The following is a 26,137-nucleotide window of genomic DNA, read 5'->3' as shown; positions in this document are numbered from 1 at the left end:
TAGAGTGTGGTGCAGAATGGCACCAGTGGTGTGGGTTCAATGCTGGTACTGGCTGTGGTAATTAATAGATGGCTACCTCCTTACCTTGCCCCATGCTTGATGTAGAGTGCTGCTCCTCGAGCTATATAACTAGCTGTCTCTCTCTAGTAGAGAGAGATGCCAATGGCCACTTGTGATCTATTACCTTACCTAAGCTTTGGGATCTTTAATCTCCACCTGACGAGGCCCTGGTTTAATATCTCATCTGAAACTGAAAGAATGAAAAGTCAACCAGGATTCCTGTTCCTGATAACAATGATTGAAGACTTCTTCCTTCCTCTAGCCTAAGTGAGGCCAATTGTATCGGTCCACTCTGGTGCTGGTTGAGACTCTCGAACTCAATCCAAACTATGACCTACTGATCTAGAGGTCACGCCACAAGATACATTCACCTACTAAGCTCACTGAAGAGCTTTAAGTCTCTCTTCTTGATGCAAAATGCAATTGTTAGGCAAGGTAAAAGATTCGATGGCTAAATAATTCCTAAGTTCGCATGTAAAGAGTGGGCATTTAGAGGAAGTTTGAGGAGAGGAGCTATCAGGAGTAGTATCTTGAACTAGGGAGTGGGAACAAAGGCTGACTTAAAGTGACGGTTTTACACACCCGTTTTATTGCTGAAATAAATTCCATAATGCCATGATTCTATAATGTTTTTCAGCAATTCACGAATAAACATTTAATACAGTGCTCTCCTTTGTTGAAGAATTATCTGGAAGCCCGATATAAAACTAATCTTTTTGTTTGGAACTAAACCGTGACCGAGAGAGATACATCGTGTCAACTGTTACAATGTTGACTTCGAACAAGATGTAATATTTAAGAGAATCTAGAGTTAAGGACTCTACAATGCAGTTAATAATCACGTTTAGATTACACCAGCATTTGCACAAATATTACAACTTGTTACAAAGCAAGATTGTCTGCACAGGCCTTGATTCAAAATAAGACGATGTTTTAAAAGGTACATTTTCTGAACAGAGAAACCTTATCAGACATATCTTGTTGAAACTTGATGGAAAAGAAACAGAACGGTTGAATAAGAATTATATAAGATGACGAGGTTGAAAGGATCTATGAGACTAAAGATCCTGTTGTGTCACACATCCTCCGACGCTATCACATGCCTCACCACTGATTTATGTTATGGTTCCTTTCCATCAACATTTTCAATCAAACTACGTTAATTTTGCTCCACTCTGGTAAAAGATTAAAGAAGTAACTTGCATTCAGATATCATAACTTGCATAACCTCAGGACGTCCCAAAGCACCTTACAAGCAATTAACTACTTTTTGAAGTGTTGTCATCATTGTAACATAGAAAATGCAGCAGCCAATTTGTGCACAGAAAGCTCCCACAAAAATCATTGAAATAATTGGCCAGGTGATCTATTTTTCAGTGGGGTTTGTTGAGGGATAAATATTGGCCCAAGCTCCAGTAAGAACTCCCTGTGCTTCTTCAGAATGATGCCATGGGATTTTTTGCACTCACATGAGAGAGCAAACATCTCTGAAAGACAGCGCCTGTGATAGTACAGCACTCGATCAGTACTTCACTGGAATGTCAGCCTAGATTTTGTGCCCTCTGGAATAGGACTTGATCCATGACCCTCTACCGAAACTAATCTAGAAAATGTTGCTTGGCCTCCCAGAGTCCCTGGTGAGCCCAATAACGTTATCGCTAGTTACTGACCCTCCTGTCAGCAGACTCAGTTTCTCTTTATTTACCCTACCAAAAGCTCTCATAGTTTTAAACACCTCTATTAAATCTCCCCTTAAACTTCTACTCTATGAGGAGAACAATCCCAGCTTCTGTAATTCCCTCCACAAAACTGAGTCCTCTCATCCCTAGTACCATTCTAGTAAATCTCCACTGCACCCCCCTCTCCAAGGCCTTGACATCTTTCCCAAAGTGTGCTGCCCAGATTGGGACAGGATACTCCATCTGAGGGCTAACCAAAGTCCCTCATTCTCGAGATAGTTTCTGACCTGCACCTTTCAAAGTGCATGAAATGGATGGTAGGAGAGGACCTATTTTGCAAGAGATTGATTTTAGTAAATATTAACCCGAGTAGAGAATTCCAGCCTGAGGAGGTCAAAGGGTTTGTTTATTCAGAAATCTGTAGAGTGCAGGCTCCATCTCACCATGTAGAATTCATTCTGAATTCATCTCTAGCTTCCAAACCCGAGTATTATGAATCCTCTTTTTCTCGTCTGGCCCTTCCTCATCTCCCAGGACATCACCGTCAATGCAATCCACTGCCAAGCCAGGAAGCCGGCAAGTTACTCCCTCAGCTTCTTGGCAGAGTGGAGCAGTCTTTCCTTTCCAAAGCAATATCCGACACACAGACCTCCAGCCCAGTGGTCTATCCTTTTTGGTAAGTCACGACATTTGGTTGCAATTGTGATCTAGGCGTCTCACGTTCTTCTTGAAAAAAATCTTATTGCAGCAAATAAGTGGGTTGGATCAATCCAGCTGGTAACTGATAAATGAAAAAAAAATTTAAAAAAGAACCATTTTCTCTCTGAATCCATTGGCATTGATACTCCATGGCGCTGCCAACTGTTTCTCAGGTACAAAGTAAGTGCCTGAGCTTCACAATAGCGGATGGGGTGAGCCATCTCATTACAATATGGCTGCCCACCATCTTCGTTAAGACCCAAGAGCCTGGTCTGCAATAGGTGTTTAGCTGTTTGCCTGTCACTCAAACCTACTGAGGCCCCTTTGCAAATTTGGGAGTCCCCGAAAGCATATCGTGGTGGCTGCATCCAGGAAAATATGACCCCCATTCTACAGGGATCAGCTTAGAGAATAAGAGTTCAAATCCCAGCAATGTAGTTTGTGAATTTGAATTCAGCTGAAATAAAAAAAGCCAGCATCAATAAAAGTGACAATGAAGCTGTTGGATTGTTATAAAAATCCCAATGGTTCACTAATGTTCTTTCAGGAAGCAAACGTAGTGCCCTGAGCTATATACGACTCCAGTCCCACATCAACATGTTTGAACTCTTACTGCCCTCTGAAGTGAAGTAAGCCACTCAATTGAATGAAACCACTATTAGTACCTCAAGAAGGAGGCTTGCTACCACCATCTTCTCATGGGCAATTAAGGATGGACAATAAAATGCTGGCCTTGCCAGCGATGCTCACTTTCCGAGAAGGACTTAAAAAGAACATTGTATTTACAAAGCACCCAGCAAAATGATACAAACTCCATTGAACTGCATCATGGCAAAACATATCATAATTCCACAAGGTTATGTCACCTTTAGTTTAATAACTGCAGACATAAATTCTTCTTAGTTTCCACCATATGTCACCACAATGTTGCTAAAGCCTGAATGTGTGTCCTGCGATGCGCTCAATCTACAGCAGTATGAAAGTCAAATAACTCAATCAATCCATTTACACATTTGCAAACTGTATCGTGACACTTTATTTGAACAAAATAGGAAATTGTGCTGCAAAAAGTATTTTGGTCATCCTTTATTCTGAATTGTTACTAAAACATCCAATCAAATAAATGAAGTAGTTGTACTAGTGGGATTCAGAAAGAATTACATCTCCATATGGGATTGAGACAGATACTGCTCTCAGGATCAGATTATACCAAGAAATGCAGGCTAATCGTTTTGCTTACATATCCAAACTGAATCTCAGTGCAGTTTGTGTCAAGGGGGAGAATACCATTCCCACCAAATAACCATGATGAGATCAATGAGAGGCCATTTGAATGTATGTAGACTTAATCCAAAAATTGTATCATGTCTCTTCATTCTTGGTCCTTTGTCCTCACAGGTTGTGTCCACAGCTATGACTTCACTCTGTGGGCTGAAGGGGCCATGGCCTCTTCTGGTATTAAGATGTTTGTGGAGGATGGAAAACATGAAACCCTATTAGAAGAGGTGAGTGCTACACTGGATGCTGTGCAGAGCTGCTTTCACACTAACCCCATCATGGCAGGAGAAGGGAATTCCAGCACAGTATTTACCGTTACTCCTACACACCCTCTTGTAAGTAAAAAGAACAAAAAATTTATTTAACTCAACATGTGTTTTATACATCATCACCCTGGAGAGTTATATTTTATCCACTCTCCACTTTCGGACATCCCTCTGGCTGTCCTTAAGGTAGTGTCTCTTGCTGGTGTTTGGGTGCAGCACCATTACCAGTATCTGGTGGCTCTCTCTCATCAACGAGATTTGAATGCATTTGGCATTGTGGATGGCAACTGAGAACCCCCACAACCCAAGCCAATAGCGTCCCTCTTGCACATGCAGACAAACACGCACACACACGCTTTCCAGCAAAGTTTTGCTGGATGTCAATCTAATGACCATTATCTCGTCACTGCTTGCAGAACCTTGCTGTCACATCTCTCACATTATAATGGTGACTACATTTCAAAAGCACTGTATTAACCATAAAGGGCTTTGGGACATCCTGAGGTCATGAAAGGCATTATAGAAATGCAAATCTTTCTTCTCCTCCTTTCAATCAGGACCAGCAACACTCACTTAACTCAGGAACATCGAGGCCAATTGTTTTGTTGCAGCCAACCCAGTGCCTTACACATGCAGAAACCCATCACCGTGTTTGAGAACCTACCAAACTACTGAGAATTTAAACTAAAAAAAAAATAATTTGTGTTTGTTTGCTATGGAGGCACATCCCCTACCTGGACAGATACACTTCACTTACCTAAACCCAGAAAACATGGGCACAGGTTGGCAAGAGTCAAAGTTTGGACTCATCCAAAACCTTGCTGCCCTGTCCTAACTCATACCAAATCTCATTCACCCATCACCTCAGTGACCAATATTTGCTCCTGGTCTGACAATGCCTTGATTTTAAAATTCTCATGCTTGTTTTCAAGTCCCTTTTTGGTCTTGCTTCTTCCAATTTCTGTAATCTCCTCTGGCCCTCGAACCATCTGAAGTATCTGCGTGAGTCTAATTCTGGCCTCTTGTTCATCCCCAGTTTTCATTGTTGCACCATTGGCAGTTGTGGGAGAGAATAATTTCTTGCTGCTTGTTTTTGACCTTGATAACCTGACCTGTCCCCCAAGGGCATTTACAGGAAGCTGCCATTCTGAAGAAACTTCCTTCTGCAAACAATCTCGGAATGACCTTAGGATATCCTTATTTAGACCACTTTCCTACAGGAATTACCCAAACCAAGGGCCGACACAGAGCAGGCAAGATTAAACTAGATTTGCATCTCAGCATCTAAACATCACAAATGATCCTACAGGCTCCAAACTGCCAACCAATGATGCCACGGGAGATCAATTACGTTAATAAAGCTTTAGTAGCAAATAGTAGAGGGTGGCTGGGCAGGTTGAGAAAGTGGTTAATAAAGTACACGGGATCTTAGGCTTTACAAATACTGAAGAGGCATGGAGTACAAAAGCAAGGACGTTAAGGTGAACCTTTATAAAACACTAGTTTGGCCTCAGGTGGAGTTATTGTCCAATTATAGGCACCACATTTGAAGAAGAATATGAATGCTTTAGAGAGGATGCAGAAAGAGATTCATGAGAATGATTTCAGGGCTCAGGACATCAGTTAAGTGGATAGATTAAGTAGAATAACCCCAGCTTCTCCAAAGAAGAGAAACTCGAGAGGAGATTTGATAAAGTTGCTCAAAACCAAGACGGGTCTAGATAGAGAGGAATTATTCCTGTTGGTGAGAACAAGAGGTGACCTATTTAAGGTGATTGGCAAAAGAACCAATGATGACATGAGAAGGAACTTTTTTTTAAACACAGCCAGTGGTTAGGGTCTGGAATGCACTGCTTTATCGTGTGGTGGAGGAAGCGTCAACTGGAGCTTTTAAAAGCAAATTGGATAAACAACTGAAAAGAAAAAAAAATTGCATGGCTGTGGGGAAAGGGCTGGGAGTGGGACTAGCTGAGCTGTTCTGAGTAGAGAGCCGCCAGGGACATGATGGGCCAAACAGCCTCCTTTATGTGCTCTGACCATTCTTTGGTGTAGATGTTTGGTCTCTGGATTGTCAGAGACTGGAAGCGCAACCCAAGTTGCACATCAGGACCCAACGGAAGTCCTCAGGCGTTGACCTCCCAGGGAATTACTGGGAAGTTTGAACTCACAATGGGCAATTTCCCTGCTCCCCAGGGCCCTCTGCAATTTCGAACAGTTCCTTCTAATGTACTTACTTCAATAGTTAAGCAGGGAATGTTAGTCAGAAAAATCTTAGTCTAACTCCTGGGTAACTACAGAGCAGGTGAGATTGGTAACCCCCAATCACTCACACTGACTTCCCTCGATTTCCCAAGCCCCCGACTATCCCCATGAACCCCCGATCCCTGACCAACATCTGACTACCCACATGACCCCTGACTACCCCGACCTGACTAGCTTCCATACGACCCTACGACCCCCAGCCCGATCTTACTAGCCCTCCGAACCACACTGACCCTCGACCAGCTGATTAGCCCTCCCGACCAGAGACCACCATCCCCCACCACCCGACTACCTCCCGACCAGTCCCAACACCTGACTGCCCTCCCAACCCGGCCCTTCCTGACCCAGACCACCTACCACCCGCTCACTTCCCTCACCCACCCGACCTATTCACCCATTCACTAACATTCACACTGGGCATTTAAACTTACCATACAGCAGAGAGTGCGGTGGAAAGTGGACGTGTTCAGTCATCCCCCACCGACTTGATTCCCCTGTGTGGGAGTTTTCTGATGTACTGCACACTCCGCATTTCTGAAGAGGTCAGGCTTGGAAGGCCCGTCCAGAAATGTGGAGCCGAATCGGGACACTGAAAAGTACAGTCAGAGCGACAGTCCGACGGGGATTACTGCTTCGCAGAAGATCAAAGCACAAGATTCTATAGTTATTAAAATTCTTTCATGGGATGTGGGCATCGCTGGCTAGGCCAGCATTTATTGCCCATCCCTAACTGCCCTTGAGAAGATGGTGGCAAGTCACCTCCTTGAACTGCTGCAGTCCATGTGGAGTAGTTACACCCACAGCGCTGTTAGGAAGGGAGTTCCAGGATTTTGACCCAGTGACAGTGAAAGAACGGCAATATATTTCCAATTCAGGATGGTGAGTGGCTTGGAGGGGAACTTGCAGGTGGTGGTGTTCCCATGTGACTGCTGCCCTTGTCCTTCTAGGTGGTAGAGGTTGCAGGTTTGGAAGGTGCTGTCAAAGGAGCCTTGATGAGGTACTGCAGTGCATCTTGTAGGTGGTACACACTGCTGCTACTGTGAGGGAGTGAATGTTTATGCTGGTGGATGGGGTGCTGATCAAGCTGCTTTGTCCTGGATGGTGTTAAGCTTCTTGGGTGCTGTGGGAGCTGCACTCATCCAGGCCAGCGGAGAGTATTCCAACACACTCCTGACTTGTGCCTTGTGGACAGGCTTTGGGGAGTCAAGGGATGAGTTTCTCGCCTCAGAATTCCCAGCCTCTGGCCTGCTCTTGTAGCCACAGTATTTATATGGCTGGTCCATAAGTTTCTGGTCAATGGTAACCCCCAGGATGTTGATAGTGGGGGATTCAGGAGTTCTCTCTTGCTGGAGGTGGTCATTGCCTGACATGTACATGGCACAAATGTCACTTGGCACTTCCCATCCCAAGCCTGAACGTTGTCCTGGTCTTGCTGCACATGGACACGCACTGTTTCAGCATCTGGGGATTTGTGAGTGGTACTGAACATTAAACCTTCCTTAACAGCATAAAAGTGTTTTAATTTGTAGATAATCACAGAATCCAATCATCTTAGAATGCCATTTTGAGTAGGGCAGGAGCTGTAATTTTAGTGCCTGTGGCATGAGTGTCAGCCATGTTGAGTGTGGCACTGGCTGCTTTAGGCTTTCTACAAACAAGGAGATAAAATCGCAGGACGAACAAACAATGATTTTTTTTTTGTTGGCATGTTTGAAATGTGAGAAAAATGTGACAATTTAGCAAAAGTTGAAAGACAGTGAGCTTCATAGAAACACTGTGCCTGCATTTTCTCACGAGTCTGCTATGGAGTTAAGAAGGGTATTTATGGGATGAATGACCTGGTTCAAAGGTTATGGTTTTATCATATGATTGAGGTGAGGTCACATAACTCCCAAGTACTTACCACAAACATCATCTGATAAGGAGCTTCAGCTGTGGTCTTGTTCTTATCCTCAATATTTTTCTGCTCCTCAAGGTGAGTTACGTCAGTGTTCTGAAGCAAAACACTTGCCACATTTTGCAGCTAGGATCACTACCAAGCACATTTTTTGTCCCATATTTGATACAGTCTGTTTTTGACCAGTGTTTGACGTGCAAATAGAGGCAAATTTTGTCAGGCCTCATGCCATTAGGTGGGCCCAAATGCTTGCTGGGAAGTTGCAGGAAGTGTGTAAGGCCCAACTCCTGGCCTGGCTGAATTTACTTGTTAATGCATTCATCCAAATTTCTTAGTAGTCATGGTTACTACCTGTAAGACAAAAAAAAATCAGAGAAACTCCATACAGTTCCCTGCCACTGTCACCTCTCTCAGTTATCATTGACAACCATCTACATCAGGCAAACTGCGCTAACCATTTCCCATCAGTATAAAGCAACACTTAAACTGAATAAAATGTGTTGCTATTTCATGCAGTTCAGTGCTTACTGGCTTATTTTGAATAAGCCAATTGAAAGTTTTTTTTACATCTGTATCCAATTAACATCTCACTTTAGAATATAATAGCCCAGGAGAGGCTATTAAAGTCTCCAGAACACAAAATAAGACAGAGTGTTTGGAAAGGGCTAGGAATCTAACCTCACGCACATCAGATAAAGGGACAACAATGACAAGGGGGATGGGAAATACAGGACTGAAGGTGTTGTATCTGAATGCACACAGTATATGAAATAAGGTAAATGAGCTTGTGGCACAGATTGAAATTGGTAGGTATGATGTGGTGGGCATCGTGGAGACATGGCTGCAAGGGGATCAGGACTGGGAGCTAAATATCCAAGGATATACATCCTATCGAAAAGATAGGCAGGTTGGCAGAGGAGGTGGGGTTGCTTTATTAGTAAGAAATGAAATTAAATCGATAACAAGAAACGACGTAGGGTCAGATGATGTAGAATCTGTGTGGATAGAGTTGAGGAACCGCAAAGGTAAAAAAACCATAATGGAGTTATGTACAGGCCTCCGAACAGTAGTCAGGATGTGGGGCACAAAATACACCAGGAGATAGAACAGGCGTGTAAGAAAGGCAAGGTTACAGTGATCATGGAGGATTTCAATATGCAGGTAGACTGGGAAAATCAGGTTGGTAGTGGATCCCAAGAAAAGGAATTTGTGGAATGTCTACGAGATGGCTTTTTGGAGCAGCTTGTGGTGGAGCCCACTAGGGAACAGGCAATTCTAGATTTAGTGATGTCTAATGAGGCAGATTTGATAAGGGAGCTTAAGGTGAAGGAACCCTTAGGAGGAAGTAACCATAATATGATAGAATTTACCCTGAAATTTGAGAGGAAAAAGCTGGAATCAGATGTAACGATATTACAGTTAAATAAAGGCAACTACGAGGCATGAGGGAGGAGCTGGCCAGAATTGATTGGGAGATGAGCCTAGCAGGAAAGACATTGGAACAGCAATGGCAGGAGTTTCTGGGAGTAATTTGGGAGACACAGCAAAAATTCATCCCTAGGAAGAAGAAGCATACTAAAGGGAGGACGAGGCAACCATGGCTGACAAGGGAAGTCAGGGACAGCATAAAAGCTAAAGAGAAAGCATACAATGCGGTGAAGAGCAGTGGGAAACCAGGGGATTGGGAAGCCTACAAAGACCAACAGAGGACAACTAAAAAAGAAATAAGGAGGGAGCAGATTAAATATGAGGGTAAACTAGCCACTAATATAAAAGAGTTTTTTAGATATATAAAGGGCAAGAGAGAGGCAAAAGTGGACATTGGGCCACTGGGAAATGATGCTGGAGAAGTAGTAGTGGGGAACAAAGAAATGGCGGAGGAACTGAATAGGTACTTTGCATCAGTCTTCACAGTGGAAGACATGAGTAACGTCCCCAAAGTTCAAGAGAGTCGGGGGGCAGAGGTGAGTATGGTGGCCATTACCAAGGAGAAGGTGCTAGGAAAACTGAAAGATCTGAAGGTAGATAAATCACTTGGACCAGATGGATTCCACCCCAGAGTTCTGAAGGAGATAGCTGAAGAGATAGTGGAGGCGTTAGTGGTGATCTTTCAGGAATCACTGGAGTCAGGGAGGGTCCCAGAGGACTGGAAAATCATTAATGTAATCCTCCTATTTAAGAAGGGAGTGAGGCAAAAAATGGGAAATTACAGGCCAATTAGCCTGACCTTGGTCATTGGTAAGATTTTAGAGTCCATTATTAAGGATGAGATTTCAGAATACTTGGAAGTGCATGGTAAAATCAGGCAAAGTTAGCATGGTTTCATCAAAGGGAGGTTATGCCTGACAAATCTGTTAGAATTCTTTGAGGAGGTAATGAGTAAGTTAGACAAAGGAGAGCCAATGGATGTTATCTACTTGGACTTCCAGAAGGTCTTTGACAAGGTGCCGCACAGGAGGCTGCTCAGTAAGATAACAGCCCTTGGTGTTAGAGGCAAGGTACTAGCATGGATAGAAGATTAGCTGTCTGGCAGGAGCAGAGAGTGGAGATTCTCAGGATGGCGGCCGGTGACTAGTGGACCGCAGGGGTCAGTGTTGGAACCACAACTTTTCTGTTTATACATTAATGATCTAGATGAAGGAGCTGAGGGTATCCTGGCTAAGTTTGCAGATGATACGAAGTTAGGTGGAGGGACAAGTAGTATTGAGGAGGCGGGGAGGCTGCAGAAGGATTTGGACAGGTTAGGAGAATGGGCAAAGAAGTGGCAGATGGAATACAGTGTGGGGAAGTGTGAGGTCATGCACTTTGGTAGGAAGAATAGAGGCGTAGACTATTTTCTAAATGGGGTGAGAATTCAGAAATCTGGAGTGCAAAGGGACTTGGGAGTCCTAGACCAAGATTCTCTTTTAAGGTTAACTTGCAGGTTGAGTCGGTAGTTAGGAAGGCAAATGCAATGTTGGCATTTATTTCGAGAGGATTAGAATATAAAAGCAGGGATGTGCTGCTGAGGTTTTATAAGGCTCTGGTCAGACCACATTTAGAATATTGTGAGCAATTTTGGGCCCCGTATCTCAGGAAGGATGTTCTGGCCCTGGAGAGGGTCCAGAGGAGGTTCACGAGAACGATCCCAGGAATGAAAGCCTTAATATATGAGGAACATTTGAGGACTCTGGGTCTATACTCGATGGAGTTTTGAAAAATGAGGGGGGGGATCTGATTGAAACTTACAAAAAAGTGAAAGGCCTGGATAGAGTGGACGTGGGGAAGATGTTTCCATTAGTAGGAGAGACTAGGACCTGAGGGCACAGCCTCAGAGTGAAGGGAAGACCTTTTAGAACAGAGATGAAGAGAAACTTCTTTAGCCAGAGAGTGGGGAATCTATGGAATTCATTGCCACAGAAGGCTGTGGAGACCAGATCATTGAGTGTATTTAAGACTGAGATAGATAGGTTCTTGATTGGTAAGGGAATCAAAGATTATGGGGAGAAGGCGGGAGAATGGAGTTGAGAAACCTATCAGCTATGATTGAATGGCGGAGCAGACTCGATGGGCCAAATGGCCTAATTTCTGCTCCTATTTCTTATGGTCTTATAAACAGGAATATATGAATAGAACCAAAGTATTGTATGCCTGATCTCACATTAAATACATCAGCTGACTGAGGCTGCCCAAGTGTTCATCAGCCATTCAGATGGTGAACAGTTGGAAAGTGGAGACTTTGGGGAGCTTCAGGCAGCTGACACAGTTAAAATGTTATCAGATCAACCTCTACAACAGCAACATTAATATGTTAAAATGTCCCAAAGCACTTCACAGGAGTCACATTAGAAGATATTAGGTGTCAAAGTGGTAGGTTTTAAGGAGCATCTTAAAGGAGAGAGGGTGGGAGAGGTGGAGAGGGTTAGGGGGGCAATTGCAGAGCTTAGGACCTGGTGTGTAGCATCTAAGCTCTGCAATTGCCTCCCTAAGTTTGTTTTATAGTGATGTGAGATGAGGGGTAAATGTTGACCAGGTCACAAGGGCCATCCTGCTCTTCTTTGATGTAGTGCCTTGGGATCTTTTACATTGAGCTAGGAGGTCAGACTTGGTTTAACTTCTCATCCAAAGATGTCACCGCTAACATTACAGCACTCCCTCAGTACTGCACAGGAGTATCAGCCTGGATCCCATGCTCAAGTCTTTGGATCGAGAATGAACCCACAACTTTCTGAATCACTGAGCTATGCAAATCTTTACTTTAAGATGCAGTGTTGGGATTAAAAAGAAAGAACCAGCATTTATGTAGCACCTTTCACAGCCTCAGGACATCCCAAAGCACTTTAAAGCCAATGAAGTAATTTTGAACTCTAGTTACTGTTATGATGCAGGAAATGCTGTATCTTTCATAATGTTCTTTTTGCTCATCAGACCTTAGAGACCTCAATATGTACAGATATGTAACATTTCTACTACTAATTGAAAATCTTCAACATCAATCAAATATCAGAAGATACATGGAAAAGATTTATCAAGATCTGGCAAGGCCTTAATCATTTGCCATGTGCCAGTCATTTTCGATTGCCCTGTTTATACTGTTATCCAGTCCAGGTTTTTCTATTTACTGTTCTCACTTGTGCAGAAGTTTCTTGAAATGTGTTTTATTTTAATGAAAAAAGGATAGTTAGCTGGTTAATCTCCCCATCTCCTTTGAAATTCAGACATAAATACTGATGTCAAGCCCAGTCAATCAGAACCATGCATTCCAAGTATCAGACACGAATCTTATTTTTACTTTAAGATTACATATTTTGACAGTAGTCATGCATGCCCAACAGTGACATTCCATTATGAGGATAAAGGCATGATGGAACCTCTACTGACATTGTGGTTGTCAAAAGTAAAAGAAAATATGTTACCTTAAAACTACATGATGCTTACATTTATTATGACATTCAACATTTCACAAAATGACTCCCTTATGGACTGCAAACTTGGCAGTCATCGACACCAGTACCACCCCATAAACAGCATTAAGATCAATGGCCAATGAAGCTGTTTTAGTGGTGTTGGTCGGGTGAGGGGGGTGGTTGGCTAAGACACCAGGGAAACTCCTTTCTGTTAGAACTACTGTGAAGTCCTTAATGTCACCTTCATCACCTCAATAACCAGACCTTGGTTCAATATCTCATCTGATGAGGGGCACCTCTGATGTTGCAGCAGTCCTTCAGCATTGCACTGGAATGTCAACTTAGATCATGCAGTAAAACCTGACATAGCAAGTCAGAATGCTCCCAACTAAACCAGGCCATCACCTCATTTTCAATTATTATATGAATTTTACTAGTAAGTAATATATATATAAATTTTAATTATAAAATATGATTTAAAAAAGAACTATTCTTAATTTAGAATCATAGAAAGTTTACAACAAAGAAAGAGGCCACTTGGCCCATTGTGCTGCACCAGTTGCTAAATGAGCCACCCAGTCTAATCCCACTTTCCAGCATTTGGTCCGTGGCTCTGCAGGTTCCGGCACTTGAAGATCCATATCCAGACACCTTTTAAATGAGTTGAGGGTTTCTGCCTCTACAACCCTTTCAGGCAGTGAGTTCCAGGCCCCCACAACCCTCTGGGTGAAAAACCTTTTCATCTCCCCTCTAACTATTCTACCAATCACTTTAAATCTATGCCCCCTTGTCACTGACCTCTCTGCTAAAGTAAATAGGCCCTTCCCATCCACTCTATCCAGGCCCCTCACAATTTTGTGCATCTCAATCAACTCTCCCCTCAGCCTCCTCTGTGCCAAGGAGAATAATCCCAGACTATCCAATCTTTCCTCGTAGCTGCAATTTTCCAGTCCTGACAACATCCTCATAAATCTCCCCTGTATCCTCTCTAGTGCAATTACATACTTTCTGTAATGAGGTAACCAGAACTGCACACAGAACTCAAGGTGTGGCCTAACCAATGTTTTATATAGTTCCAGAATAATCTTCCTGCTCTTATATTCAATGCCTCAGCTAATAAATAAAAGTATTTCATATGCCTTCTTAACCACCTGGTCAACCTGTCCTGCTACTTTTAGGGATCTGTGGACATTCACTCCAGGGTCTCTCACTTCCTCGACACCTCTCAGTATCCTCCCATTTATTGTGTGATCCTTTGCCTTGTTTGATCTCCCCAAATTCATCATCTCACACTTCTCTGGGTTGAATTCCATTTGCCACTCTTCTGCCCATCTCACCAGTCCGTTGATATCTTCCTGCAGTCTAGAGCATCCTCCTCACTATAAACTGCACAGCCAATTTTTGTGTCGTCTGCAAACTTCTTGATCATTCCCCCCACATTTATGTCCAAATCGTGAGCCCTGTGCAGCCCCACTGGAAAAAAGCCTTCCAGTCACAAAAAACATCCATCACCAATTACCCTTTGTGAATGTACCATGAATCTTTGGAATGCTCTACCCTAGAGGGTTGTGGATGCTCTTTTGTTGAATATATTTAAGGCTGGGAGAGACAGATTTTTTTGTTCCTCAGGAAATGAAGGGATATGGGGAGCAGTTGGGTAAGCGGAGTTGAAGCCCAAGATCAGCCATGATCATATTGAATGGTGGACCAGGCTCCATGGGCCATTTAGTTTACTCCTGCTCCTATCTCTTGTGTACAGTTTGCTTGAAGTTCCTCGAAGACTCAGTAGGTAAATAACACATAGGGAGAGGTTTTGATTTGGGCACCAAAATGGGCATGATAAGGGTAACATGCTAATGGTGCCCACTCAACATGACAGTTGGGAGAACTGAACCACTTTTAAGTTCAGGTCTCTTTAATACTTTCTTGGCGAGCTGCCAGGGGTGGGGCAAGAACAGGTCGGCAGCAGGCCAGAAGATTTTTGTGCAGAACTGCTCCTGACCCCACAAAAAATCTGAATAGAACCCCCCCCCCCAACAAAAAATCTTATCTTTTGGGACAGGTGTCCAACAGTCCCTTTAAGATCACTGGTCAGGCGCCCCATTGCCTGGAGAAATTAGATTGACTTGGGCTATTTGTGTTTCACCCATTTCCCCTTGAAAGCTGTAGTCAGGGTCTTACCACAGGTATTAAGCCTTTATGTGTATATCGAAACAGTCTCTCACCTACTTTAGGCGGAGTGTTGGAGCCCATTTAAAGCCCTGCCTGATGGTTGCTATAGACAAGCCAATAAATACACAAGGTCCCCGCCCAGGCTCTCAAATGCTGATTGCCCGTTCCTTGGGTGCATTGCCAAAGGTGTCATCATTCAGATGATCTTAGCTAGGACTGTGCCATGATTGGGTTCGGCATTGTTGGGCTACTTGTGGCTTGGGTAACAGAGAAGAGGGTTGCCATTTCTGATCATTGTACAATTATCACTACTGGAAAGGTGTGAGTACGTGGATGTTGGGCAGAACAGGAATGAGCTGCCATCACTGGCTAATTTTCACCATCAGGGTGAGTGCAAAATTGCCTGTTATACACCCTACCAGTGTTTCTCCCTTCCAGTGACTCCTAAACCGAAAACGTTACATCCTTATTCGAAAAAAAAGGGGGGTGAGGACAAATCCAGCAGCTCTAGGCCTGTCAGTTTAACCTCAGTGATGGGAAAACTCTTCCAAAAGATAATCAGTGACAAACTTAACAGTAACTTGGACAAGTGCAGATTAATTAAGGAAAACCCAGCACAAATTAGACAAAGGCAAATCATATTTAACTAACTTGTTGAGTTTTTTTTAATGAGGTAATTAGAGTGTTGATGAGGTTAATGCAGCTGATGGAAATATTTCTCCACCCAGAGGGTTGTTAAGGTCTCAAACCCACTCCATGAAAATGCGCTGGGAATCAGATTCCATAGGAACTTTCACAAGGTTGGATTTGAAGTGGACTAACTTGCAGGGTTTGTTGGGGTGGGCGGGGAGGGTGGGGGGAAGCTGAAGGGTGAGACGAAACTGGACAGCTTTTTCAAAGGTCTGACACCGGCAGGATGGGCCAAATGGCCTCCTTCAAGGCTTCTATAAACCCTAAACACTAATCCTAATCTCTAACTCTAAATCATGTGGTGTCAATAGCAGCTCACACTGCTGACTGCAACGTCAATGGTCACTGTGTTGCCTCCAATGGGGCAGGTAGGCTGTATTGTCAATATTCTGCCCATCTTCTGAAATGGTAGTCAAAGACACTGTAAATGTATTCCTATGACAACATTTAAAGATGAATTGAATAAGTATTTGTGAAAGAAGAGTATGGGAAGAGATTACAGGGAAACGGCAGGGAAGTACAATTAGACTTGAAGAAGAACCGACATGGGCACAGGAACGATGGACTGGATGGCTTCCTATGCTGTATATTTTACGCAGGAAACTTGAAAGATCAAGTCAGTTGCCAGTTTTACAACTCTGCCCGACTTTACTTGCCACTAAAGCCAATGATAAAACCAACCACAGAGTAAAACAGGCGGACAACCCAGTGTAATCGTGTCAGGCATGTTAGGCTCAAATGGCCTCTGCAGGTTCAGTATCTTGAGGGCAGGAGGGAGGACAATGGGGGTAGGGAGGGGTAAAAGAACAGTATTGTGTACAAAATGGTTGATCGTGACTCAGCAAAGCAACCCCCTTTTGGGTTCCCCCAATTTCGTTTTCCTCGCTGCCAATTCACTACCATCCACTTTGCACAGCGCCCAAGGCGAATTTCACCCACAGTGAATTTTTCATTAAGTTACAAAAGTTGGGATTCGCCAGTCCTTCCCACTTTGTGAGTCAGGCTTTTTCTTTCTAGTTTTGAGTTTACACAAACATTGAGTAACTAACTGGGTTTTCACTTTGCTGTTCAGGTGTCATTTCTGGTGCGTATAATTCCCAGTCCAGATTGGTTTCTTGGTGCTAACAGTATCAACCTGTGTGAGAATGATAATTGGAAAAAATCCTGCACCTTGGATCTATTCCCTTGGGATGCTGGGACAGACAGTGGATTTACATTTTCGTCTCCAAACTTTGCCACCAACCCTCAGGAGACAATATTCCAAATAACCGCCAAGTACCCGTCCCATCCAGCCAATTCCTTCTACTATCCACGTCTGGAAGCATTGCCCAGAATGGGCCACTCAGAGTTCACTCTGCTCTCCGCAACCTCGCCCAGTCAGGCGTCGAGCGAGGAACCTGAGAAAACGCAATCAACCCAAGGACAGAAACAAAACTTGACAGAGCTTCCACAGGTTATCCGGATGCTGACTGAGAATGGGACGAAGACTGAAGCCGAACTCTTCAAAGTCGATGATGGTTTCAATGATGTGCTTGAAAAGCTGTTGAAAAAGGAGCCTGGAAGTAGGTTCAACACAAACGGAAAGAGTAAGTGATAACCTGAGCTGGACCATATATTCACAGGGATAGGGTCAGTAATAGGCCTTTCAGTCCTCTGAGCCCCTTCTGGCATTCCATTAGATCATGGTGAATCTGAACCTTAACTCCACAGACCTGCCTTAGTTTCATATCCCTGAATGTCCTTGCCCAAGCAAAAATCTATTGATCTCAATCTTGAAAGCTCCAATGATCCAGTATCCACAGCCCACTGTGAGTAGAGAATCACACATTTCTTAGTCACGCTCTGTGTGAAAATGTACTTCCTGATTTTGCTCCTGAACAGCCTGGCTCTAATTTTAAAATTAAATCCCCTCGCTCTTTATTCCCCACCAGAGGAAATTGTTTCTCCATATCGCCCCTAATGAATCCATTTAACAGTCTGAACACCTCAATCAGATCACCCCCTAAATGTAGGAGTACAAGACAAGTTTATGTAACTCCTCCTTATAAGTTACTCTCTAAGCCCTGACTCCAATTTTCTCAATTAGTGGCAGTTGGTTAGGAACTTTTCTGCATCTTCACCTGCCATCACTTGCTGGGTTTCCACTGCACTTTCAGTGAAGTAACAAGAAGGAGCAGCTCCAAGGAATTCTCCGGCCATTGTGATAGGCAAAACTTAAAAGAATGTTGGTACATAAATCGACTCATAACGTTTAATATTGAGAAGTAGTTTGAGGCATCTGCACTATGGTGCAGAACTTATCCACTGGGATCACATGTAGAAACTCAGACACATGATTCCCATAGTTTTCCATCCATTAAACTTTGCACCAGGAATGTCAATTCATGAGATTACTCATTTGACCGTTGAAGGTAATCGGACCTGATGTTGTGACCCATGTTCCTCGACAGAGAGCCACAATAATGTTGCTGCTCCCCCTCTGATTTGTACTCCCTTCAAAAGTGGCTTCCATGCTGGAAGTGCACAATTGTGGAATTGACCCTCGGGTTTTTTTTCTCTATTTTCTTCCACTGCGGAGGCTTGAGCACAAAGTCTAAGCTGAGACTCCGCAGCGTTGTACTGACAGAGTGCTGCACTGTCAGAGGTTCTGTTCCTTCAGATTGGGCATTAAACTGAGGCCCCAGCTGCCATCTCAGTTAGATGAAAAAAAAGCATTATTTTGATGAAAGGCTGGAGAGGTATCCCCAGTGTCCTGCCCAACATTTATCCCTCAACCAATATCACGAAAGGCAGATAATCTGATATTGACACCTTGCTGTTTGCTGTGTGCAAATTGGCTTCTGTGTTTCCTACATTACAGTATTTCATTGATTGTAAAGCACTTTGAAACATCCTGATGCTGTGAAAAGTGATATAGAAATGCAAGTTCTCTTTTTTCCTTTTGCTGCTAAACACAGTAAATCAAGGAACCTCCCCCTGCTGTTCCTCTTAAGATGTTAAAACACCATCCTACATAGGCTGACTTCTCGCTGCATCCAAAAACCGAGATTCGTCAACTTTCCTGTGGTTAACCATAAAGATGTCTATACAGGGTTGCTATGTTGTGATGGGAAATATAGCATTGTGGAAATCATCAAAGTGAAGGGCCAAAACCCATTGTGCAGGATACCATTAGGGATATAAACAGTCAAAGGGGAAACAAGGTAAATTGGCTATTTGTGTTTGATGAGACCAAGATTGGATTTTAAAAGTCTGAAGATTGTAGAATGAAGGAAAATGACTCAGAGATCCAGAAGGATAGACTTCACTGGGTTGCTTTTTCCAGCCCTGTACATTCCAATGTGCATAGCACTGACGCTGGACTGAATTTTAAAAACTGCAGAGAAGATCTGCTGGTGCCAAAACAAAAAATTCCTCAGCAATTCCCACTGTTACTTTCTAGAGCTAAAAGAAACCAGAAATTTACTGGCTTCTATTGTTGGAGCAAGTATGTTTTTTTCTCTTCTTCGGCTCACATTATCATCTTCAACATTGCTGGTGCAGAGCTGCACAGGCTAAGGGGCAGCCATTGGGAATGCAGGCCTGTGTTTTCTGCTGGAGATTGAGAATGCCACAATGCCATTTCCTGAAGCAGACTCCCACTAAGTGAAGCTCGATGGCAGGGGGACTATGGTTTAAAAATTCACCCACCCTGAAGGGTGAGTGACACTAAAAAGAGTTGCCTGACTAGTGCTTTGACAAGAGACTCTGGGCACAAATCTGGTTGCCTTCACCTGGTATTGATGGGGCAGTAACGACTTCAATTTGGGGTCAGTAGCTTTATGATCCTGTTAAGAACTGCAATGTGGCTGCCCCAATTTTAAAAATGGACCCGGGTTTGGGTTATCCAAACTGCCCACCTGATTCAGACAATGGTCCCCTTTCAACATGGTAATAGGACCCCGATTGCCATTTTAAGTCAGTCTGCTCCACCCAAGCTGCAACTTGTTCCAGGTTTGGCGGTGGGGATCGGGGAGAGTTCACCTCGAGATCGGGTGGCCGTAAATCCAAATTAATGCCTCTATGCCTGATAGGGTTGCCAAATCTGGCAGGTCACATTCCTGGATGTTTCAGCACATGATCTTGCGCTTCCCAGCCACCTTTCACCACCCACCCCAAAGCTCCCACCTGATACACCCCAATCCTTGGGGCACCCCACATTCCCACACCAATTGGGAGAACAGACCTACATGACTGGACAATTCTCGACTGTGAGTCCAAACACTCTTTCTCCCCATCCATCTCCGATATTTTTTGAATTAATAGACAAAACCGTTCAAATAAAATGAAAACATCTTTCCTCCTGGTTGCTTGCCGTAGTGTCCTGGAGATTAATCTTCAATTCCTGGAGACTCCGATCCTGCTGGATTGCTAACCCTAATAGCTGACCTGGGCCAATTCCAGGCTGAATGCAAAAACTTGTGATAGTGTTTCCAATCTTAGCATTTGAAAACTGACGAGTACAAATTTCACCAAAAAAAAACAAGCACTTTTTCCCTCTGACAAGTGTTATCTCCTCATTGACGTTGGGCAGCTTTACATGCTTTCTGCTGTACTAGTATTTGTACTGCACCACTAATGGTGGGCTGTCTAAAGCCAGGGATTATCGGACAACCTGCATAAACCAATACATTAACACAAGGTTATCAGCGAGCAGCCTCAGCAGGCAATTAATCCACCAGCAACAACCTCCAGGAGAACCAAATGATTTCTTTTCTCAGTCCCTATTATTTGATTTATATTAGGTCTCCCACCCAAAGCATCTTGTGAGAAAAGGTGTGGGCAAGTGATTTATCATCTCCTGTCAGCTCGCCCCTCAGCACTGACACAGATACAGGAGCAACCCATTTAACTCCTATAGTCTGTTCCACCCTGCCATTCAATGAGATCATGGCTGATCTGCCTTCTAATTCCATACACTAACCTTTGCCCCATCTCCTTAATATCCATAGTGAACAAAAATCTATCAATCTCAAACTTAGGAACATAGGGAATTAACAATTGACCTAGCATTAACTGTTTTTGCAGAAGAGAGTTCCATCCTTTGCTTGTAGAAGGTATGTTAACCACTTCTGAAAGACCTGGCTCTAATTTTAGGCTTTTCCCCCTAGAGATTGGGCACTTGAACCTTTTGGAAAGTCACAGCTAGAGACAGATGCCTCCCTATTCCATGGATCTACATGTTGCTATTCTAATATGCTTTGACACTCCGCTGCCTTGAGTCAGCAACAATTCTAACAAGGTCAAATATAAATCCGCCTAATTAACATTGATAATCTCTCTGCTCAACCCTAGCCCCAGAACCCAAGCTCCCTGATCCCGCCTAACCTGGCTCCCACTTATTTCCTTATACTGTGGGAATGTTGTTGAGATGGCAACAGGAGAAGCTAAGCAGTTGCCAATCTAGAGAAACATCCAACAACAACAATAATGATTAACCTCTAATTGGCCCCATGACCTCTTCAGATCATCACCATATGATGAGTATTGGACTAGTGGGCTTTAAAGAATAGACCAATAATTAAATATGACAAACATGCTCAACACCTCAGACTACCCCAAGCAACAGAACGAGAGATTGGCTAGTATAATCTAATGTAAAATACGAGTTATTGGAACCTCCAATACCATATACTTGTGTATCTGTTTCTATAAAACATATAATAGGCTATTTGATACAGAACTGTGACACTTATATATATTCATAATATAACAATTGTAGGTAGACTAAATAAATATAATAGTCAGCTAAATTGTTCCAGTGTCACACACATGCATACAATAATGCATACAAATATCAGTAAGTGTAACATTTTGACAGCAACATTATCCAGGAGTTAAAAGAGAACTGCAAACACGGAATGGAGTAAATTTCATATATTAGCATTAAATCAAGATGCAACTTGTATTGTCCAATAAAAAAGACAGATGTGACTACAGCAACACTGTTATAGCCTCGTGCAATAATTTTAGTAGAACATAATCTTTACACACTCTAGTAGGAAATTACATACTCTCAGGCAATACAGGTAAAGGTAGTTCACATTACTTCCTTGCTCACTGAATAGTGGTAGATGTTAAAGCACTCACACCGATTTAAAAAAAACAGGTTCTTTTTGTCTTTTTACAAACAGTTACACAAAGGTTAAAGTTCACATGCAAAAGACATTCAAATGAATGTCAAGATCAAAAGCCCAACTGCAGTGTCTAATACGCATTTTTTTTAATTTACTTACCAGAAATCCAATTAGCCACACCTGGATTCTCAATTAGTTGCACGTGGTTCGTGGCTAATGTATTGAACAACACTGGGTTAAACCATGCGATGTGGATTAGGAATTTAAGTGATAATTCCAGGTATTAAAGTAGTATTTCAGCATTCATTGGCAACAAATTAGCAGCTTGTTGAGAAGTGAAGTCAAAACACACACCCATGCATGGAACACTAATGACTGACATTGTAAGGTAGAATTAACAAGGTTTTTCTGTTACCCTTCAGTCTCCCAAGAAAATGATTTCACCAGCACACCTCTGGACTGTGAAGTCTCTGTCTGGTCCTTATGGGGTCTCTGCAGCCACAGCTGTGGGATTGGCATCCGAGAGAGGACGCGGTTCATCTTGCAGCATCCCGCCAACGATGGGGAGACCTGCCCAACCTTGCTGATCCAGGAAGAGTGCGAGGAATCCCCTTGTCCGACACCCGTGACAGACAGCAATGTCACTGTTTTAGACCCAGCAGAAGGAACTGCAAAGACACACTTTGAGGCAAACCTGAATGAAAGCATAGACTCTGATTTACTGGAAGAGCCCCTGTCACAGCACAACGAAACAGGAGGTGAACCAGAGAATACCACCGCATTAGTTCATCCTGACACAATGCGAGTCCAAGAAAGCAACCAGCTTCTGAAATTCACAAGTAAGTTACTTTTGTCCTTCTTTCCTGGAGCAAATGCAGCAGGTTTTCTTGTTTCTGTACCTGCTGAAAGGGCACCAGCAAATATGAGAATGTGCATACCAAAAGGTTCAAACAGTGGCAAATTAGCTAACCCCCTACTAGATTAAATTTGCAGGCAACTTGCACACAGCAAAGTCCCAGCAATGTGATAATAACCAGATCATCATGGTTGAGGGATCCATATTGGCCAGGACTCTAGGGAAAATTCCCCCTGCCAATAACGTATATCTGAGAGGACAGACAAGTCCCCACTTAATGTCTCATCTGAGAGGCAGCACCTCTGACTGTGCAGCACTGGAGTGTCAGCCTAAGTCTTATGCTCAAGTCTCTGGAGCCACAGCCTTCTGAATCAAATGTGAGAGTGCTGCTCATTGAATCACAGGAACCAAGAAGAGGGAAAAACATACTTGGCCCCATCCTCATCAACCTGCCTGTCGCAGATGCATCTGTCCATGACAATATCGGTAGGAGTGACCACCACACAGTCCTTGTGGAGACGAAGTCCCAGCTTCACACTGAGAATACCCTCCATCATGTTGTGTGGCACTACCACCGTGCTAAATGTGATAGATTTCGAACAGATCTAGCAACTCATGATTGGGCATCATCAGGCACTGGTGACCATCAGCAGCAGCAGAATTGTACTCGAACACAATCTGTAACCTCATTGCCTGGCATATCCCCCACTCTACCATAACCATCAAGCCAAGGGATCAACCCTGGTTCAATGAAGAGTACAGGAGGGCATGCCAGGAGCAGCAGCAGGCATACCTAAAAATGAGGTGTCGACCTGGTGAATCTATAACACAGGACTATTTGCATGCCAAACAGCATAAGCTAGATAGACGGAACTAAGTGATCCCACAACCAATGGATCAGATCTAAGCTCTGCAGACTTACCACATCCAGTTGTGATGTTGGTGGATAATTAAACAACTCACTGGAGAAAGAGGCTCCACAAATATCCCCATCCTCAATGATGGAGGAGCCCAGCACATCAATGCAAAAGATAAGGCTGAAGCATTCGCAACAATCTTCAGCCAGAAGTGCCGAGTGGATGAGCCATCTCAGACTCCTCCAGAAGCCCCCAGCATCGCAGATGCCAGTCTTCAGCCAATTCGATTCACTCCATGTGATATCAAGAAATGGCTGAAGGCCCTGGATAATGCGAAGGCCATGGGCCCTGACAATATTCTGGCAATAGTACTGAAGACTTGTGCTCCAGAACGTGCCAGGCCCCTAGCCAAGCTGTTCCAGTACAGCTACAACACTGGCATCTACCTGGCTATCTGGAAAATTGCCCAGGTATGTCCTGTACACAAAAAGCAGGACAAATCCAACCCAGCCAATTACCACCCCATCACTCTACTCTCGCTCATCAGTAAAGTTATGGAAGGGGTCATCAACAGTGCTATCAAGTGACTCAAGCTTAGCAATATCCCGCTCACTGATGCCCAGTTTGGGTTCCGCCAGGGCCACTAAGCTTCCGACCTCATTACAGCCTTGTTTCAAACATGGACAAAAGAACTGAACTCCCAAGGTGAGGTGAGTGTGACTGCCCTTGACATCAAGGCAGCATTTGACCGAGTGTGGCATCAAGGAGCTCTAGCAAAACTGAAGTCAATGGGAACCAGGGGGAAATCTCTCTGCTGGCTGGAGTCATACCTAGCACAAAGGAAAATGGTTGTGGTTGTTGGAGGTCAGACCTCTCAGCTCCAGGACATCACTGCAAGAGTTCCTCAGGGTCGTGTCCTCGATCCAACCATCTTCAGCTGCATCATCAATGACCTTCGTTCCATCATAAGGTCAGAAGTGGGGATGTTCACTGATATTTGCACAATGTTCAGCACCATTCACAACTCCTCAGATACTGAAGCAGTCCATGTCCAAATGCAGCAAGACCTGGACAATATCCAGGCTTGGGCTGACAAGTGCCAAGTAACATTTGCGCCACACAGGTGCCAGACAATGACCATCTCTAGCAAGAGAGAATACAACCATCGCCCCTTGATGTTCAATGGCATTACCATCACTGAATCCCCCACTATCAACATCCTGGGGTTACCATTGACCAGAAACTGATCTGGACAAGCCATATAAATACTGTGGCTACAAGAGCAGGTCAGATGCTAGGAATCCTGTGACGAATAACTTACCTCCTGACTCCCCAAAGCCTAACCACCTTCTACAATGGCAAAAGTCAGGAGTGTGATGGAATACTCCCCAATTGCCTGGATGAGTGCAGCTCCCACAATACTGAAGAAGCTTGACACTGTCCAGGACAATGCAGCCTGCTTGATTGGCACCACATCCACAAACATTCACCCCTTCCACCACCGATGCACAGTAGCAGCAGTGTGTACCATCTACAAGTTGCACTGCAGGAATTCACCAAGGCTCCTTCAACAGCTCCTTCCAAACCTGCGACCACTACCATCTAGAAGGACAAGGACAGCAGATAAAAGGGCAGCAGATAGATGGGAACACCACCACCTGGAAGATCCCCTCCCAGTCACTCACTATCCTGACTTGGAAATATTTCACCGTTCCTTCACTGTCGCTGGGTCAAAATCCTGGAACTCCCTCCCTTACAGCACTGTGGGTGAACCTTTACCACATAGACTGCAGCGGTTCAAGAAGGCAGCTCATCACCACCTTCTCAAGAGCAACTAGAGATGGGCAATAAATGCTGGCCCAACCAGCGAAGTCCACATACCGTAAATGAATTAAAAAAAACATTCGCCTGAGTGCATCTTATATCAGTCTAGAGGTTAGCTTCTACTACCCTGCCAAATTCTGATTTGACCAATCTCATCAACTTTAACCATGTAGCCATTCTTCGTGCACAAGTTTTGCCAGGGAGTGAAATCAAGCTACTAAACCGCTGGGGGGTGCAGCCAATTCTGAATTTGTCCTCAGCCGATATCTGTAAAATTACGCTTTCAGCAGGAGTCACTTAATAATAATGGAGAGTAGGAACCACAGGGGTCTGAAACCAATTATTAGCACACCCAAGCCTGGGTTGGCTCACTCATCAGGGATTGAAATTGAAACAGGAAGACTCTGGTTTTCAGAGTTGGTTTCTACACTGGGCAACGTATTAACCTATTGAGCTTTCGGGGAAGCAAAGTAGAGTTTTTAATAAACATTTATCTCTTACTATAGTGACTGCTGATCTAGAGTCTTGTTGACTTTAGGCCCTGGGAACTGAATAGTCAGATTTTAGCTTGATAAGCAAGGACAATCAAAGCTAA

General features: G+C 43.7%; 1 protein-coding gene across 4 annotated transcripts in view; it reads left to right on the top strand.

Moving 5' to 3' along the window:
* Positions 1-26,137, top strand: part of LOC121290122 (spondin-2-like) — a 33,856-nt gene that overhangs the window by 6,327 nt on the left and 1,392 nt on the right. For 3 of the 4 annotated variants that reach the window (XM_041210317.1, XM_041210316.1, XM_041210315.1), the window contains 3 exons: positions 3,837-3,943; positions 16,962-17,475; positions 22,428-22,844. In XM_041210317.1, the coding sequence (XP_041066251.1) occupies positions 3,881-3,943; positions 16,962-17,475; positions 22,428-22,844 (994 nt within the window). In that variant the 5' untranslated portion in view covers positions 3,837-3,880. Of the gene's footprint in view, positions 1-3,836; positions 4,052-16,961; positions 17,476-22,427; positions 22,845-26,137 lie in introns of all 4 variants that reach the window. The other variant, XM_041210318.1, reaches the window with a different exon arrangement.

The sequence above is a fragment of the Carcharodon carcharias genome, chromosome 17, assembly GCF_017639515.1.
Source record: "Carcharodon carcharias isolate sCarCar2 chromosome 17, sCarCar2.pri, whole genome shotgun sequence".
NCBI lineage: Eukaryota > Metazoa > Chordata > Chondrichthyes > Lamniformes > Lamnidae > Carcharodon > Carcharodon carcharias.
This window is presented reverse-complemented; position numbering and strand designations above follow the sequence as displayed.